Consider the following 17,716-nt stretch of genomic DNA (forward strand, 5'->3'; position numbering starts at 1 on the left):
AAAAACGCATCAAACGGATTTGTTTTATTTAGCTCTTTAAGTCATTCAGCAGCTATAAAATGATATGGTTAATAGACAAATTGTCAAATATTTTATTTTTGACAGTCCATATATGTTGACTAACTTACTTTCACAATATTATGTCAGACCCACTCGACGTCCATTGCATTCGGTCTCCCCTGGGGGGGGGGGGATCACCCACATATGCGGTCCTCTCCAAGGTTTCTCATAGTCATTCACATCGACGTCCCATTGGGGTTGTGAGTTTTTCCTTGCCCTTATGTGGGCTCTGTACCGCGGCTGTCGTTGTGGCTTGCGCAGCCCTTTGAGACACTTGTGATTTAGGGCTATATAAATAAACATTGATTGATACTTAGGCCAACAGTTTGGACACACCTTCTCCTTCAATGCGTTTTCTTTATTTACATTGTAGATTGTCACATCAAAACTATGAATGAACACATGTGGAGTTATGTACTTAACAAAAAAAGGTGAAAACATGTTTTATATTCCAGTTTCTTCAAAATAGCCACCCTTTGCTCCGATTGCTGCTTTGCACACTCTTGGCATTCTCTCCATGAGCTTCAAGAGGTAGTCACCTGCAATGGTTTCCACTTCACAGGTGTGCTTGAAGCTCATCAGGAGAATACCAAGAGTGTGCAAAGCAGTAATCGGAGCAAAGGGTGGCTATTTTGAAGAAACTAGAATATAAAACATGTTTTCAGTTATTTCACCTTTTTTTGTTAAGTACATAACTCCACATGTGTTCATTCATAGTTTTGATGTGACAATCTACAATGTAAATAGTCATGAAAATGACTATTTACAATGTGCGGTTGGGAGAGTGGCCGAGAGTGACCTTCTACCAACCTGGTCACATCTGTTGTGTCCTTGAGCAAGACACTTCACCCTTGCTCCTGATGGGTGGTGGTTAGGGCCTTGCATGGCAGCTCCCGCCATCAGTGTGTGAATGGGTGAATGTGGAAATAGTGTCAAAGCGCTTTGAGTACCTTGGAGGTAGAAAAGCGCTATACAAGTATGATCCATTCACCATTTACCATGAAAATAAAGAAAACACATTGAATGTATTGTATGTAACTGTCAGTTTGCACGTACTTTTCAGACGTGCTAAATAAAGACGTAAAACAGCGTTCGCAGTTAAGTTTTATTCTCGATAAATCAAACTGTGTGCGCATTTTATTTATATTTGCATTTTCTCCTCCTAGTTGTGACGATCAGTATGTTTCTGCATATTCACGCAGACAGACACGCTAAATGGATTGCACTCCTTGTTCTGCTCAGTAAAGAGACACAATCCTCCGTGCACACCTTTAGTAGATCAGCTTTGCGTGTGCTATTAAGTTTGCACGTGTTTTAGTACATGCTAGCCTTTAGTAGATCAGGTCCTCTGCAAACAGCCCACTCATTAGTGTTATCCAAGCAGTGATAGCCAGTAAGCCTGTCAACTCTAGCACAGCTCTTAAGGCAAGTGAGGTCTTCGTCTTATATTCAGACACTGAACAACTTAGTGGTGCTCCGCGAATTCTGCCCGGCAACAAGCGGTGCAGCCAAAAGTATTTTCTGACTCATTTTTGTCTTTTTCCAGATCTGTGATTTTGGGGCCTCCAAGTTTCTGACCCACACGACTCACATGTCTCTAGTGGGTACCTTTCCGTGGATGGCGCCCGAGGTCATCCAGAGTCTGCCCGTGTCTGAGACCTGTGACACCTTCTCCTACGCTGTGGTGAGTGGCGGCGACCACAGTTAGGGAAAGTCACATGATCGAAGTCATCTTCACACACGGCCATTTTTAAACACTTACTGTATGCAGCCTTTGTGTAGAGCAGAGCTGGGCAAATATTTGGACTCGGGGGGCCACATTGAGAGAAAAAATGTGTCTGGGGGTCCAATGTGTATGTGTGTATAAATGATATATACTGTAAAAATCTGCTGTACAGTATGTGCGTTTGGGTGCCTTTTTTCCAGGAACACTAATACCAAAAGTCACAATGTCCCATAGAGTTCTTTAAAAGTTATGACAGACCACCTCAAAAAAAACAGAATGGAATTTTACAGTTTTTTACCAAATGGGACACCCAAATTGTACAAACCCCGTTTCCATATGAGTTGGGAAATTGTGTTAGATGTAAATATAAACGGAATACAATGATTTGCAAATCCTTTTCAACCCATATTCAATTGAATTCACTACAAAGACAAGATGTTTGATATTCAAACTCATAAACTTTATTTTTTTTTTGCAAATAATAATTAACTTAGAATTTCATGGCTGCAACACGTGCCAAAGTAGTTTGGAAAGGGCATGTTCACCACTGTGTTACATCACCTTTTCTTTTAACAACACTCAATAAACGATTGGGAACTGAGGAAACTAATTGTTGAAGCTTTGAAAGTGGAATTCTTTCCCATTCTTGTTTTATGTAGAGCTTCAGTCGTTCAACAGTCCGGGATCTCTGCTGTCGTATTTTATGCTTCATAATGCGCCACACATTTTCGATGGGAGACAGGTCTGGACTGCAGGCGGGCCAGGAAAGTACCCGCACTCTTTTTTTACGAAGCCACGCTGTTGTAACACGTGCTGAATGTGGCTTGGCATTGTCTTGCTGAAATAAGCAGGGGCGTCCATGAAAAAGACAGCGCTTAGATGGCAGCATATGTTGTTCCAAAACCTGTATGTACCTTTCAGCATTAATGGTGCCTTCACAGATGTGTAAGTTACCCATGCCTTGGGCACTAATGCACCACCATACCATCACAGATGCTGACTTTTGAACTTTGCGTCTGGATGGTTTGCTTCCCCTTTGGTCCGGATGACACGATGTCGAATATTTCCAAAAACAATTTGAAATGTGGACTCGTCAGACCACAGAACACTTCTCCACTTTGCATGAGTCCATCTTAGATGATTTCGGGCCCAGAGAAGCCGGCGGCGTTTCTGGATGTTGTTGATAAATGACTTTCGCTTTGCATAAGAGCTATAACTTGCACTTACAGATGTAGCGACAAGTGGCGTGGATGTAGTGACAGTGGTTTTCTGAAGTGTTCCTGAGCCCATGTGGTGATATCCTTTAGAGATTGATGTCGGTTTTTGATACAGTGCCGTCTGAGGGATCGAAGGTCACGGTCATTCAATGTTGTTTTCCGGCCATGCCGCTTATGTGGAGTGATTTCTCCAGATTCTCTGAGCCTTTTGATGATATTATGGACCGTAGATGTTGAAATCCCTAAATTTCTTGCAATTGCACTTTGAGAAACGTTGTTCTTAAACTGTTTGACTATTTGCTCACGCAGTTGTGGACAAAGGGGTGTACCTCGCCCCATCCTTTCTTGTGAAAGACTGAGCATTTTTTGGGAAGCTGTTTTTATACCCAATCATGGCACCCACCTGTTCCCAATTAGCCTGCACACCTGTGGGATGTTCCAAATAAGTGTTTGATGAGCATTCCTCAACTTTATCAGTATTTATTGCCACCTTTCCCAACTTCTTTGTCATGTGTTGCTGGCATAAAATTCTAAAGTTAATGATTATTTGCAAAAAAAAAAACGTTTATCAGTTTGAACATCAAATATGTTGTCTTTGTAGCATATTCAACTGAATAAGGGTTGAAAAGGATTTGAAAATCATTGTATTCCGTTTATATTTACATCTAACACAATTTCCCAACTCATATAGAAACGGGGTTTGTACATGAAAATAAAGAAAGTGGGATTCCCAACATTAACAATGAACAATAAAACAGTGATGTGATGAAAATGATGTGTTGTTGTTGAGTGTCGGTGCTGTCTAGAGCTCAGCAGAGTAACCGTGTAATACTCTTCCATATCAGTAGGTGGTAGCAGGTAGCTAATTGCTTTGTAGATGTCGGAAACCGCGGGAGGCAGTGTGCAGGTAAATAAGTGTCTAATGCTTAACCCAAAAATAAACAAAAGGTGAATGCCCCTAAGAAAAGGCATTGAAGCTTAGGGAAGGCTATGCAGAACGAAACTAAAACTGAACTGGCTACAAAGTAAACAAAAACAGAATGCTGGATGACAGCAAAGACTTACTGTGGAGCAAAGACGGCGTCCACAAAGTACATCTGAACATGACATGACAATCAACAATGTCCCCACCAAGAAGGATAAAAACAAATTAAATATTCTTGATTGCTAAAACAAAGAAGATGCGGAAAATATCGCTCAAAGGAAGACATGAAACTGCTACAGGAAAACACCAAAAAAAGGGAAAAAGCCACAAAAATAGGAGCGCAAGACAAGAACTAAAACACTACACACAGGAAAACAGCAAAAAAATTCAAATAAGTCAGGGTGTGATGTGACAGGTGGTGACAGTACACCTACTTTGAGACAAGAGCTATAGTGATGCATGCTTGGTTATGCTTTAAAGTCATATCCAACAATTGCGACAACGACTTTTTACTTTCAACTGAGTTTAGTTTTTTAATGATTTCTGCTGGTAGTGTGCCTTCGCATTTTTTCAACGCAAAAAATGTGCCTTGGCTCAAAAAAGTTTGAAAAACACTGTTTTACTGAATGGGACACCCAAAATGTACATGAAAATAAAGAACGTGGGATTTACATTATTAACTATGAGCAATAAAACACTGAATATTAACAAGATATGAACATCTTTTACTTCTCAGACCAGCTCCTCCATAGTTGTGTATCTTTTACAATCAAGCAAAACACAACAAAAATGTAACAAACAGCAAAATATGATTGCAAAGGGTAATAAACACCTACAATATGATTTATTATCACTTTTATGCAGAAATTTGTTGTAAAAAATGTGCTTCTGCGTCTGTTCCTGACACATGTTTGGGGCTGGCGGCTCTGTAAACAAGCCCCGCCCACTCTGCTTTGTTCCTGGTCTGAGCTGCTGTGACCTAGATCAGTGCTTTTCAACCTTTTTTTAACCAAGGCACTTTTTTTGCGTTGAAAAAATCTGGAGGCACACCACCAGCAGAAATCATTAAAAAACGAAACTCAGTTCACAATTAAAAGTCATAATTGTTGGATTTGACTTTAAAGCATAACCAAGCATGCATCACTATAGCTCTTGTCTCAAAGTAGGTGTACTGTCACCACCTGTCACATCACGCCCTGACTTATTTGGACTTTTTTGCTGTTTTCCTGTGTGTAGTGTTTTAGTTATTGTCTTGCGCTCCTATTTTGGTGGCTTTTTCTCTTTGTTTGGTATTTTCCTGTAGCAGTTTCATGTCTTCCTTTGAGCCATATTTCCCACATCTACTTTGTTTCAGAGATCAAGAATATTTCAGTTGTTTTTACTCTTCTCTGTGGTGACATTGTTGATTGTCACGTCATGTTTGGTTGTACATTGTGGACGCCGTCTTTGCTCCACAGTAAGTCTTTGCTGTCGTCCAGCATTCTGTTTTTGTTTACTTTGTAGCCAGTTCAGTTTTAGTTTCGTTCTGCATAGCCTTCCCTAAGCTTCAATGCCTTTTCTTAGGGGCACTCACCTTCTGTTTATTTTTGGTTTAAGCATTAGACACAATTTTACCTGCACACTGCCTCCCGCTGTTTCCGACATCTACAAAGCAATTAGCACCAGCTGCCACCTACTGATATGGAAGAGTATTACACGGTTACTCTGCCGAGCTCTAGACAGCACCGACACTCAACAACAACACATCATTTGCAGACTACAATTACTGGTTTGCAAAAAATATTTTTAACCCAAATAGGTGAAATTAGATCATCTCCCACGGCACACCAGACTACTGACCTAGATTACCCTAATATCCCCTATAACACTCAAGTGCAGATTTCAACCATTGAAATACTTTCTATAGTTCAAGACTTACGCTCATTTAAAAACATCACTGCACATCATAACGGCAAATACACTTTTGATGTTAAAGGTCTAAAAAAATGATGCAGAACGTCCGGCGGGCCGGTTTGAAAATCTTAATGGGCCGCATGTGGCCCGCGAGCCCTATTTTGCCTAGGTCTGGTGTAGAGACATGTGCAAGCATGTTGTAACTATTTTACCACTATACATACTTCTTGTATATTCTTCTAATACACGTATAATCTGATCAATTAGTATTATATACATTGCTGACATGTTGGAGGGAAACAATGCATACTAAATACGATGGCTTAATTATACCTGTGACACTAACTAGGTTTTTAACCTTTTTCATGTTGCTTTTAAGATTTCGGCAGCCCAAAATGTTATTTTCTACAAGGACACTTGATGCATTCATGACTTAAAAAAAAAAAAAAAAAAAAAAAAAAAAGCATTTATGTATTTCCAACATCAGCTGCAATGTTGACCTTTATAAAAGTGCTCCATCTTTGTAACACCTTGTCTCTTCTTCAAAATAATGCGCTTGCTATCTCTATTGAGTGCGGAAAATATGTTTGGCTTTAAAGTGGGTCCTCGCTTTATTTAATATTCTAATGGTATCATCAGTACCATTAAAAAAAAAAATTTCTTTACATTGGTTTGACATTACTTACCTAATTACTGCACGGAAAGTCTAACATTGAAAATAACGGCTGTTGTTGAAGTGCAAAGAGGTGTGTGAATACAGCATGTTTCTAGCATTTCTCCATCAGTAATTAATACTTTTTTGTTAGTTTTTGTTTTGTTTAAATGTACTGTGATTCTGTCAGTAATTTAAATCTGTCCGTGACACAGGTGCTGTGGGAAATGCTGACTCGTGAGGTACCATTCAAAGGACTGGAAGGCTTACAAGTGGCTTGGCTCGTTGTGGAGAAAGAAGAGGTATTTTAATGACGCATTTGCCCGCAAATATAGACACGGACGAGTCAAAACACGAGCGGATCGCTATTCATTTTCATTTGTCGTTGCTATCCACTTGCAGGCTTCCAGTTGTACATCACTGCAAGCCACAACTAGCATCGTACAAAGTGTTAATTAAACCGATCCATTATTTTTCTCTATCTATAAAGGTAGCATCATTCACACAGCTCTTGCCTTGAACCTCATTAGATGGCACATGTATGTACAGTATGCAAATGAGTGAACGACATAAATGGAAACTATTGCTGACCTCGTCTTGATTGAAGTGAAGACTTCCCAGTGGGATACATTGTGCATTTGATCTCTCCCATAACCTACAGTATCTGTGGCGTTTGGGTGAAGGGTGGGGTTTGTAGATGAGACAATAATCAAATTAACTTAATGAATGTCAGGTTCAAACACTGACAGAGTTCAATTTAGCTCAATGGGGAGAGACGTTTTGGGCTGTACTCTAGTTACAGAACCAACCTACGCTCTAAAGTACAGCCCACGTGCTCCTCTTATTTATTCGGGAGGTCCCTGGTTACATCACTGAGGCTGCTGCTGAAGGAAGGGGGGTAATTTCAGCAGCCCCAGTTAGACACAATATGTGATTATTCATGAAATGCAAATGTGCTGACACTCGGGACATCGCCCTGTCTCTGCTTTGTCTGCGTCACGGCACTCGATGTTCGGCCTTGGCAGTCAGCAGGCCGGGTCTGGACACAAACACTGATACGAGACGATGTCCCTTTGCACAGATAGAAAAATACAACTTCAGCACAATTGATAATAACTATAGCAACGGCCTTTAAGCATACGTGTTGTGTGATAACTTACACATAATTATTCTAACAATGGACCATTACGCATGTGAGCAAAAAACATGAAACGTTCAGCATCTACTGTACGGAGTTATTACGACAAGCTGCATTTAGACCAGGGCTGGACGATTGTGGCAAAAATAATAATCACGGTTATTTTGATTAATATTGAAATCATTAATTAAAAAAAAAAGTTTTTCATTGGAAAAAATGAGTATTTTGAACCACCAAAATTCTATTTTAAATTACCGTATTTTTCGGACTATAAGGCACACTTAAAATCCTTTCATTTTCTTAAAACTCGACATTGCGCCTTATAACCCAGTGCGCCTAATGTATGGAATAATTTTGGTTGTGCTTACCGACCTCAAAACTATTTTATTTGGTACATGCTGAAATGATAAGTGTGACCAGTAGATGGCAGTTACACATAAGAGATACGTGTAGACCAGTGACGTGCAGTGAGGTTCATGACTGGTGAGGCACTGACTTCATCACAGTCAGATTTACAAACATATGAACCCTAAAGAGTATCTTATTCACCATTTAATTGGCAGCAGTTAACGGGGTATGTTTAAAAGCTCATACCAGCATTCTTCCCTGCTTGGCACTCAGCATCAGGGGTTGGAATTGGGGGTTAAATCACCAAAAATGATTCCCGGGCGCGGCGCCGCTGCTGCCCACTGCTCCCCTCACCTTCCAGGGGGTGATCAAGGGGATGGGTCAAATGCAGAGGACACATTTCACCACACCTAGTGTGTGTGTGACAATCATTGGTACTTTAACTTAACTTTAACTTTACACATACAAACTGTAGCACACAAAAAAGCACATTTAATAAAAAAAACGTTATTATGGTCTTACCTTTACTTATAAATGAACTCCATGCGCAGCTCCTTTTGAACAAAAGCATCGATAACTTGTTTATAGAAGTCTTCCTTATCTTTCTTCAGTTTTAAAAGTCTCTCTGTCTCGATGGAGATCTTCCTTTAATTATTACCTCCTGCTTCGATTGAAAGTCCAGTTTAGAAAACTGTTTTATTTTAGATATGTAATCCTCCATGTTAAAAAGTCCAGGCAAGAGGAAAAAATAAAAGATGGCTGCTAACTGTTGCTGCTTGTTGTCACTTCTTCTGCAGCCGTGTAGTCGCAGAAATGCTCCCTGGGATCACTAGCGCCCTCTACTACCAGGAGGCGGGATTACTGCGAGCCTCACACAGTGCGTCTTCGCAGCAGTTTTATGATTGCTCAGCACAAGAAATACGTTACACACATACAGTTGTTGACAAAATACACTGTACATTATACACCTCAGCTAACTAAACTATGGAAATGTATAATATAATTCATATAGCAATACGGTCTCACTGCACAGCAGGCCAGCAGTTAGCCGAGTCATTGCGCAATCCATGGTGAGGCTCAACTCAGTGACGTGCCTCAACTGGCTGCTGAGTCACCGCAAGTCTCTTCTCAGTATTTGAACGGCAAATGTGAAAATTCAGCCATTTTGAATAAAAAATCATCTAAAACTGGTGAAGTTAAATGGAAACTAACTTTATAGTATAATCACTGGATACATATAACAATTTAATTTTTTTTTGTTCTTTTTAAAAAAAAATTATTTCCGTGATGACACGTGAGGCCCCGCCTCCCCTGACTGCACGTCACTGCTATATGTTAATATCCACCGACATAAACAACTAATATCGTGATACAGTTTTCAACCATGTCGCCCAGCCCTTATTTGGGAAACTGGTGCTGTGTGAAGCAAATGGGAGTGGCAACCATGGATGAGATTCCAAACTTCTGGTGGATGTGGTCCTTTTTTCACTACAAGCTCAGGAATTTGCATGCATGTCACAAGGCCCATTAGTATATATTTTTGTTTCTGTTAAAATCTTTATAGGATTGTGGTGAAAAGCCAAAATGTAAATCAAAATTCGATTACTATCCATCCATGAATTGATTAACGTGGACCCCGACTTAAACAAGTTGAAAAACGTATCTGTTACCATTTAGTGGTCAATTGTACGGAATATGTACTTTACTGTGCAATCTACTAATAAAAGTTTCAATCAATCAATTAATCAATCAATGCATCCTTCCATTTTCTATCGCTTATCCCTTTCGGGGTCGCGGGGGGTCGCTGGAGCCTATCTCAGCTGCATTCGGGCGGTAGGCGGTGTACACCCTGGACAAGTCGCCACCTCATTCGATTACTAGTCCAGCCTTAATCAAGACAGTCCCATTATGATGTGTTAATGAGTGAGGGCATAACACATACTTGCCAACCCTCCCGGATTTTCCGGGAGACTCCCGAAATACAGCGACTCTCCCGAAAACCTCCCGGGACAAATTTTCTCCCGAAATTCAGGCGGACTCAGGTCCTGAGCATTCCCACAATATAAACAGCGTACCTGCCCAATCACGTTATAACTGTAGAATGATGGAGGGCGAGTTCTTGGTTTCTTATGTGGGTTTATTGTTAGGCAGTTTCATTAACGTCCTCCCAGCGCGGTAACAACACACAACAACAGCAGTCACGTTTTCGTCTACCGTAAAGCAGTTCGTCTGCCGTAAACAGCAATGTTGTGACACTCTTAAACAGGACAATACTGCCATCTAGTGCATTTGATGAAAGCACTTTTGTGCGTGCCACACAGCAATGCATCATCAGAGAGGGTGTTCAGCATGGTTAGAAAAATAGTGACAGAGAATAGAACTAGGATGGACAATTCAACCCTTAACTCAACAATGAGTAGATGAGTGTTGTGTGTGTGTATAAGTGTATATAAATGAACACTGAAATACAAGTATTTATTTTATATATATATATATATATATTAGGGCTGAAACGACGCGTCGACGTAGTCGACGTCATCGGTTACGTAAATACGTCGACGCCGTTTTTGTGCTTCGACGCGTCGCATATTTACGTCACACTACCGTCATGGCGGAGCGCAAAGCAGACGATGCGAGCGGTGCGAGCGAGGGGGAAAAAAGCACGCCAAAAGTCGTCAAAAGTGTGGGAGTATTTCAATAAACGGCCTAAGAAGAAACGCTACTTTTATCTACATTCAGCTCGCTACTCGCTACTCGCTACTAATTTTTATCGATCTGTTAATGCACACTTTGTTTGTTTTGGTCTGTCAGACAGACCTTCAAAGTGCCTGCCTTACTGGTGACGTTTCACTCCGTTCCACCAATCAGATGCAGTCACTGGTGACGTTGGACCAATCAAACAGAGCCAGGCGGTCACATGACCTGAGTTGAAAAACGTATTGGGGTGTTGCCATTTAGTGGTCAATTGTACGGAATATGTACTGTACTGTGCAATCTACTAATAAAAGTTTCAATCAATCAATCAAAAGTGTGAAGGAAAAAAGACTATTTTTTATTTCAATCGTACATCCCGTCAAAAGCCTAAAGACTGACTGCACAGTTCCTGTCTTCACAATAAAGGTGCCGCTCCATCGCGCCGCGCTTTCAAAATAAGAGTCTGCGAAAGCCAGCGCAAACAAGCTAGCAAGCTACGGAGTTTGCCGCCTATTTATTTCTTGTAAAGTGTATAAAAACGAATATGGAAGATGGACAAATAAGATGCCAAAAACCAACCACTTTCATGTGGTATTAGACAGAAATGAGGAACTTTTTTTCTCCTCCATTTGAAAACGTGGACGTTATAAGCAATACTGTCTGTTTACAATCAATGCAAGTCATCAGAATCAGGTAATACACCAACTTATATTCTTGTCTTCATGAAAGAAAGGAATCTATATGTGTTAAACATGCATGTATATTCATTAAAACACCTTTAACATGTAAACAAAAACGTCAAAATAAATAAATATAAATTATATACTGTATGTATCAATGTATGTATATATATGTGTATATATATATATGTGTGTGTATATATATATATATGTATATATATATGTGTGTATATATATATATATATATATACATATATATATATATATATATATATATATATATACGGTGTGTGTGTGTGTGTGTATGTATATATATATATATATATATATATATATATATATATATATATATATATATATATATATATATATATATATATATATATATATATATACATATATGATATGTGTGTGTATGTTACTCATCAGTTACTCAGTACTTGAGTAGTTTTTTCACAACATACTTTTTACTTTTACTCAAGTAAATATTTGGGTGACTACTCCTTACTTTTACTTGAGTAATAAATCTCTAAAGTAACAGTACTCTTACTTGAGTACAATTTCTGGCTACTCTACCCACCTCTGCTAATAATGTTGTTGTATGCACAACGGCTATAAACGAACATTTGAAAAGAAAACACCCGACAGTGTTCTTGCCATCACCATCAACTAGTCAATCGTCCGCGTGAGTATACGTTGTCATCATTACACAAAAACATGAATGTGTCATTTGTATCTGCGTTGTAAATTCATAAACTAAAACACTGTTTCGCTCTGAGAGGCGCGTTTGGCGTGCCTGTTCAGTGTTTACAAAGACGCGCTCCTCTTTAACGCTAACGTTAACTAGTTGTGCAAATACCTTTTACAACATTAACAGTTACATATACTATGTACAAACGAACAATTAACTTTCACTTTAATCATACTATCATTGTTGTGTTATTAAGCAAAATAAGCAATACTTTTACTTTTGTTGAAATGTTTACACTGTTGTTACAGAATATTTCGTTTTGCACTTTTTTGTATTGGATGTTTATCTTTATTTTTGCACATTTTAGCAAATAAGCAATACTTTTACTTTTGTTGAAATGTTTACACTGTTACAGAATATTTCCGTTTTGCACTTTTTTGTATTGGATCTTTATCTTTATTTTTGCAAATTTTAAAGCAAAATAAGCAATACTTTTACTTTTGAAATGCTTATACTATTGCAGAATATTAAGATTTGCACTGGGTGTTTACTTTTATATTTGCACATTAAAAAGCAAATAAGCTACTTTTAATTTTGTTAAATGTTAAAAGTTTTAAATGTTTACATTGTTACAGAATATTTTGTCATGTTGTTGTCAATGTTGACTGAGTGGCCATCCTTTTTTTTTGTGTAAATAAAAGCCATGCCTTTTGAAAAAACTGGCCTACATTTATTTTTTCATCTTCGTTTTAAATAAAAAAAATAATCGGTAAAAGGAAAAATAATCTATAGATTAATCGAAAAAATAATCTATAGATTAACCGATTAATCGAAAAAAATAATCTATAGATTAATCGATAGAAAAATAATCGTTAGCTGCAGCCTTAATATATATATATATATATATATATATATATATATATATATATATATATATATATATAATAAAATAAATATATATTTATAGCTAGAATTCACTGAAAGTCAAGTATTTATTGTATATATATATATGTATATATATACTGTATATATATGTATATATGTGTATATATATATGTGTATATATATATATATATATGTGTATATATATATGTATATATATATGAAATACTTGACTTAGTATTTCTTATATATATATATATATGAAATGCTTGACTTAGTATTTCTTATATATATATATATATATATATATATATATATATATATATATATGTATATATATATATATATATATATATATATATATGAAATACTTGACTTGGTGAATTCTAGCTGTAAATATACTCCTCCCCTCTTAACCACGCCCCCCCCCCCCCCCCCCCCCCCCCGCTGCCCCGCCCCCACCTCCCGAAATCGGAGGTCTCAAGGTTGGCAAGTATGGCATAACATGTTGTCCCAGTGGTTCTCAATTATTTGATGTCATGTCCCCTGTAGTGGACAGACATTTTTCCAGCCGAGTGTATGGAACAATCTGGTATTTGTAGTTATCTGAACATCTCACTCAGCTCTTGTATTGGATTATTTTAGGTATATTTCTAAAACCCAGGTGTACGTTTGTGTGTTCTAGAGGCTCACCATCCCCAGCGGCTGCCCTGCCAGCTTTGCAGAGCTGATGAGGGACTGCTGGAGGACAGATCCAAAAGTAAGTCACGCGACTACTTCAACTGCCATGGAGGCCAACAACACGTCCGCTAAAAGTTGGCTCTGTCAATTCAGGAGAGGCCGACGTTCAAGCAGATCCTGTCTACTTTGGAGTCCATGTGGAACGACAGCCAACTCTCCAAACAGTGCAACTCTTTCCTCCACAACAAGTCTGAATGGAGGTAACGTAATGAGCCATTCTGCAGGCCAACTAAATGTATTTAGAAGTCAATATGCACTCTCAGCCTAAAGGAAATGTGCGACTGTTTGTAAAGAATGATGTGGAAATGTAGCTGACGGGGGTCGGGGAAATACAAAAAAGGAGTGGAGACGCTTCATATAGATCTTTAATGACTTGACTGATGGCGACATAAAGGCATAAAAACCTTGAAAGAATCCTCCATCTGGATATATTTCCTCTCTTTACCCATAAGGCCCTAAAAATAATCACCATCTTTTTCAAGTAGAAGTGTTTAATTGGGCTGTATGAGCAGCTGGAGGTTCAGTTGATGTTTAGCACAGCCTGAGTCTCAGCTGCTACTTTATTCTGCATCAGCCCCTCGGCGGGGATGGCGCCGCGTGGCTTCTTCTTCTTCTCCGCCACCAGGCGTGTTGGCGCCGTCGTGTCCGCGCAGGTGAAACTAGAGACGGGTCACGTGTGCAAAGTCAAGTCCTACAGGTGGCGGACGGTAGTCGACTCCACCAGGCCGTGTTTTGTAGTTTGCGCTCGTTTTTAGTTTCCCCCCTCAGTGTTCATCTCAAGTTTGGAGGTTTGTACAAACCCCGTTTCCATATGAGTTGGGAAATTGTGTTAGATGTAAATATAAACGGAATACAATGATTTGCAAATCCTTTTCAACCCATATTCAATTGAATGCACTACAAAGACAAGATATTTGATGTTCAAACTCATAAACTTTTTTTTTTTTTTGCAAATAATAATTAACTTAGAATTTCATGGCTGCAACACGTGCTAAAGTAGTTGGGAAAGGGCATGTTCACCACTGTGTTACCTGGCCTTTCCTTTTAACAACACTCAGTAAACGTTTGGGAACTGAGGAGACACATTTTTTAAGCTTCTCAAGTGGAATTCTTTCCCATTCTTGCTTGATGTACAGCTTAAGTTGTTCAACAGTCCGGGGGTCTTCGTTGTGGTATTTTAGGCTTCATAATGCGCCACACATTTTCAATGGGAGACAGGTCTGGACTACAGGCAGGCCAGTCTAGTACCCGCACTCTTTTACTATGAAGCCATGTTGATGTAACACGTGGCTTGGCATTGTCTTGCTGAAATAAGCAGGGGCGTCCATGGTAACGTTGCTTGGATGGCAACATATGTTGCTCCAAAACCTGTATATACCTTCCAGCATTAATGGCGCCTTCACAGATGTGTAAGTTGTCTTGGGCACTAATACACCCCCATACCATCACAGATGCTGGCTTTTCAACTTTGCGCCTATAACAATCCGGATGGTTCTTTTCCTTTTTGGTCCGGAGGACACGACGTCCACAGTTTCCCAAAGAAATTTGAAATGTGGACTCGTCAGACCACAGAACACTTTTCCACTTTGTATCAGTCCATCTTAGATGAGCTCAGGCCCAGCGAACCGACGGCGTTTCTGGGTGTTTTCACCTTGCATAGGAGAGTTTTAACTTGCACTTACAGATGTAGCGACCAACTGTAGTTACTGACAGGGGGTTTCTGAAGTGTTCCTGATCCCATGTGGTGATATCCTTTACACACTAATGTCGCTTGTTGATGCAGTACAGCCTGAGGGATCGAAGGTCACGGCCTTAGCTGCTTACGTGCAGTGATTTCTCCAGATTCTCTGAACCCTTTGATGATATTATGAACTGTAGATGGTGAAATCCCTAAATTCCTTGCAATAGCTGGGTGAAAAAGGTTTTTCTTAAACTGTTCAACAATTTGCTCACGCATTTGTTGACAAAGTGGTGACCCTCGCCCCATCCTTGTTTGTGAATGACTGATCATTTCATGGAATCTACTTTTATACCCAATCATGGCACCCACCTGTTCCCAATTTGCCTGTTCACCTGTGGGATGTTCCAAATAAGTGTTTGATGAGCATTCCTCAACTTTATCAGTATTTATTGCCACCTTTCCCAACTTCTTTGTCACATGTTGCTGGCATCAAATTCTAAAGTTAATGATTATTTGCAAAAAAAAAATGTTTATCAGTTTGAACATCAAATATGTTGTCTTTGTAGCATATTCAACTGAATATGGGTTGAAAATGATTTGCAAATCATTGTATTCCGTTTATATTTACATCTAACACAATTTCCCAACTCATATGGAAACGGGGTTTGTATTTAAGGTTTCTAGGCAAGAAAAAGTTGACCTTTCAGATGTTCAATATGTTCTGTAAAGAGAAGTCAGAACAGGGCAGGACAAGGTCCTGTTGAATGTGAGAGTTAAAAGTTATCAGAGAAGTTGAGCAAGTACAAAATATAGTTTTGTTCATTATTTTATTGACAGGGGAGTATTTATTTATATATTTATTTTTGTTTAATTAATTCATTATTTTCTGTTTTTACAAACCATTTACATGTATTTTTTTAATTAAGTTAACTTCATGTACTCTTTTACAGTTGTGCCTCGTTAATTGGTTCCGGACATGACCGTGATTAATTAATTTTTGTAAAGAGGAATCATGAATTAGATTAAACTAGAGCATAAAATAAACAGTTTACAACCTTCTGAATAAGATTTGTGTATCATTATGAGAGCCCTCTAGACATGAAGTGAATTGAAGTGAATTGTATTTATATAGCACTTTTCTCTAGTGACTCAAAGCGCTTTTACATAGTGAAATCCAATATCTAAGTTATATTTAAACCAGTTTGGGTGGCACTGGGAGCAGGTGGGTAAAGTGTCTTGCCCAAGGACACAACGGCAATGACTATGATGGCGCAAGTGGGGATCGAACCTGGAACCCTCAAGTTGCTGGCACGGCCGCTCTACCAACCGAGCTTTACCGCCCCATGAAACATGCGGCCCATTAAGATTTTTAATCCGGCCCGCTGGACGTTCTACATCATTTTTTAGAGCTTTAACATCAAAACTGTCTCCGCCATTTAGATGTGCAGTGATGTTTTTAAATGAGCGTAAGTCTTGAACTATAAAAAGTATTTCAATGGTCGAAATCTGCGCTTTTGGGTGTTATAGGAGTTATTACGGTAATCTACGTAACAGCAAATTTCTGCATAAAAGTGATAATATATCATGTTGTAGGTGTTTATTACACTTTGCATTCATATTTTGCTGTTTGTTACATTGTTGTTGTGTTTTGCTTGATTGTAAAAGATACACAACTATGAAGGAGCTGGTCTGAGAAGTAAAAGATGTTCATATGTTGTTAATATTCAGTGTTTTATTGTTCATAGTTAATATTGTTAATCCCACTTTCTTTATTTTCATGTACATTTGGGTGTCCCATTCACTAAAACAGTGTTTTTCAAACTTTTTTGAGCCAAGGCACATTTTTTGCGTTGAAAAAATGCAGAGGCACACCACCAGCAGAAATCATTAAAAACGAAACTCAGTTGACAGTTAAAAGTCACAATTGTTGGATATGACTTTAAAGCATAACCAAGCATGCATCAATATATCTCTTGTCTCAAAGTAGGTGTACTGTCACCACCTGTCACATCACACCCTGACTTATTTGGACTTTTTTGCTGTTTTCCTGTGTGTAGTGTTTTAGTTCTTGTCTTGCGTTCCTATTTTGGTGACTTTTTCCCTTTTTTTTTGGTACATTTTCATGTCTTCATTTGAACGATATTTCCCGCATCTTCTTTGTTTTAGCAATCAAGAATATTTCAGTTGTTTTTATCCTTCTTGGTGGGGACATTGTTGATTGTCATGTCATGTTCGGATGTACATTGTGGACGCCGTCTGTGCTTCACAGTAAGTCTTTGCTGTCGTCCAGCATTCTGTTTTTGTTTACTTTCTAGCCAGTTCAGTCTTAGCAAATTTTGCATTTCCTTTGGAAATCGAGGTCCCAGAGTCTGGAGGAAGACAGGAGAG

At 38.8% G+C, this 17,716-nt stretch overlaps 1 protein-coding gene across 1 annotated transcript in view; it reads left to right on the forward strand.

The window, feature by feature from the left end:
* Positions 1 to 17,716, forward strand: part of map3k20a (mitogen-activated protein kinase kinase kinase 20a) — a 121,957-nt gene that overhangs the window by 71,722 nt on the left and 32,519 nt on the right. The window contains exons 7-10 of the mRNA XM_061970630.2: positions 1,607 to 1,744; positions 6,689 to 6,775; positions 13,592 to 13,666; positions 13,741 to 13,847. Of these exons, the coding sequence (XP_061826614.2) occupies positions 1,607 to 1,744; positions 6,689 to 6,775; positions 13,592 to 13,666; positions 13,741 to 13,847 (407 nt within the window). The remainder of the gene's footprint in view (positions 1 to 1,606; positions 1,745 to 6,688; positions 6,776 to 13,591; positions 13,667 to 13,740; positions 13,848 to 17,716) is intronic.

The sequence above is a fragment of the Nerophis lumbriciformis genome, linkage group LG13 (assembly GCF_033978685.3).
Source record: "Nerophis lumbriciformis linkage group LG13, RoL_Nlum_v2.1, whole genome shotgun sequence".
In the NCBI taxonomy this organism is placed as follows: domain Eukaryota; kingdom Metazoa; phylum Chordata; class Actinopteri; order Syngnathiformes; family Syngnathidae; genus Nerophis; species Nerophis lumbriciformis.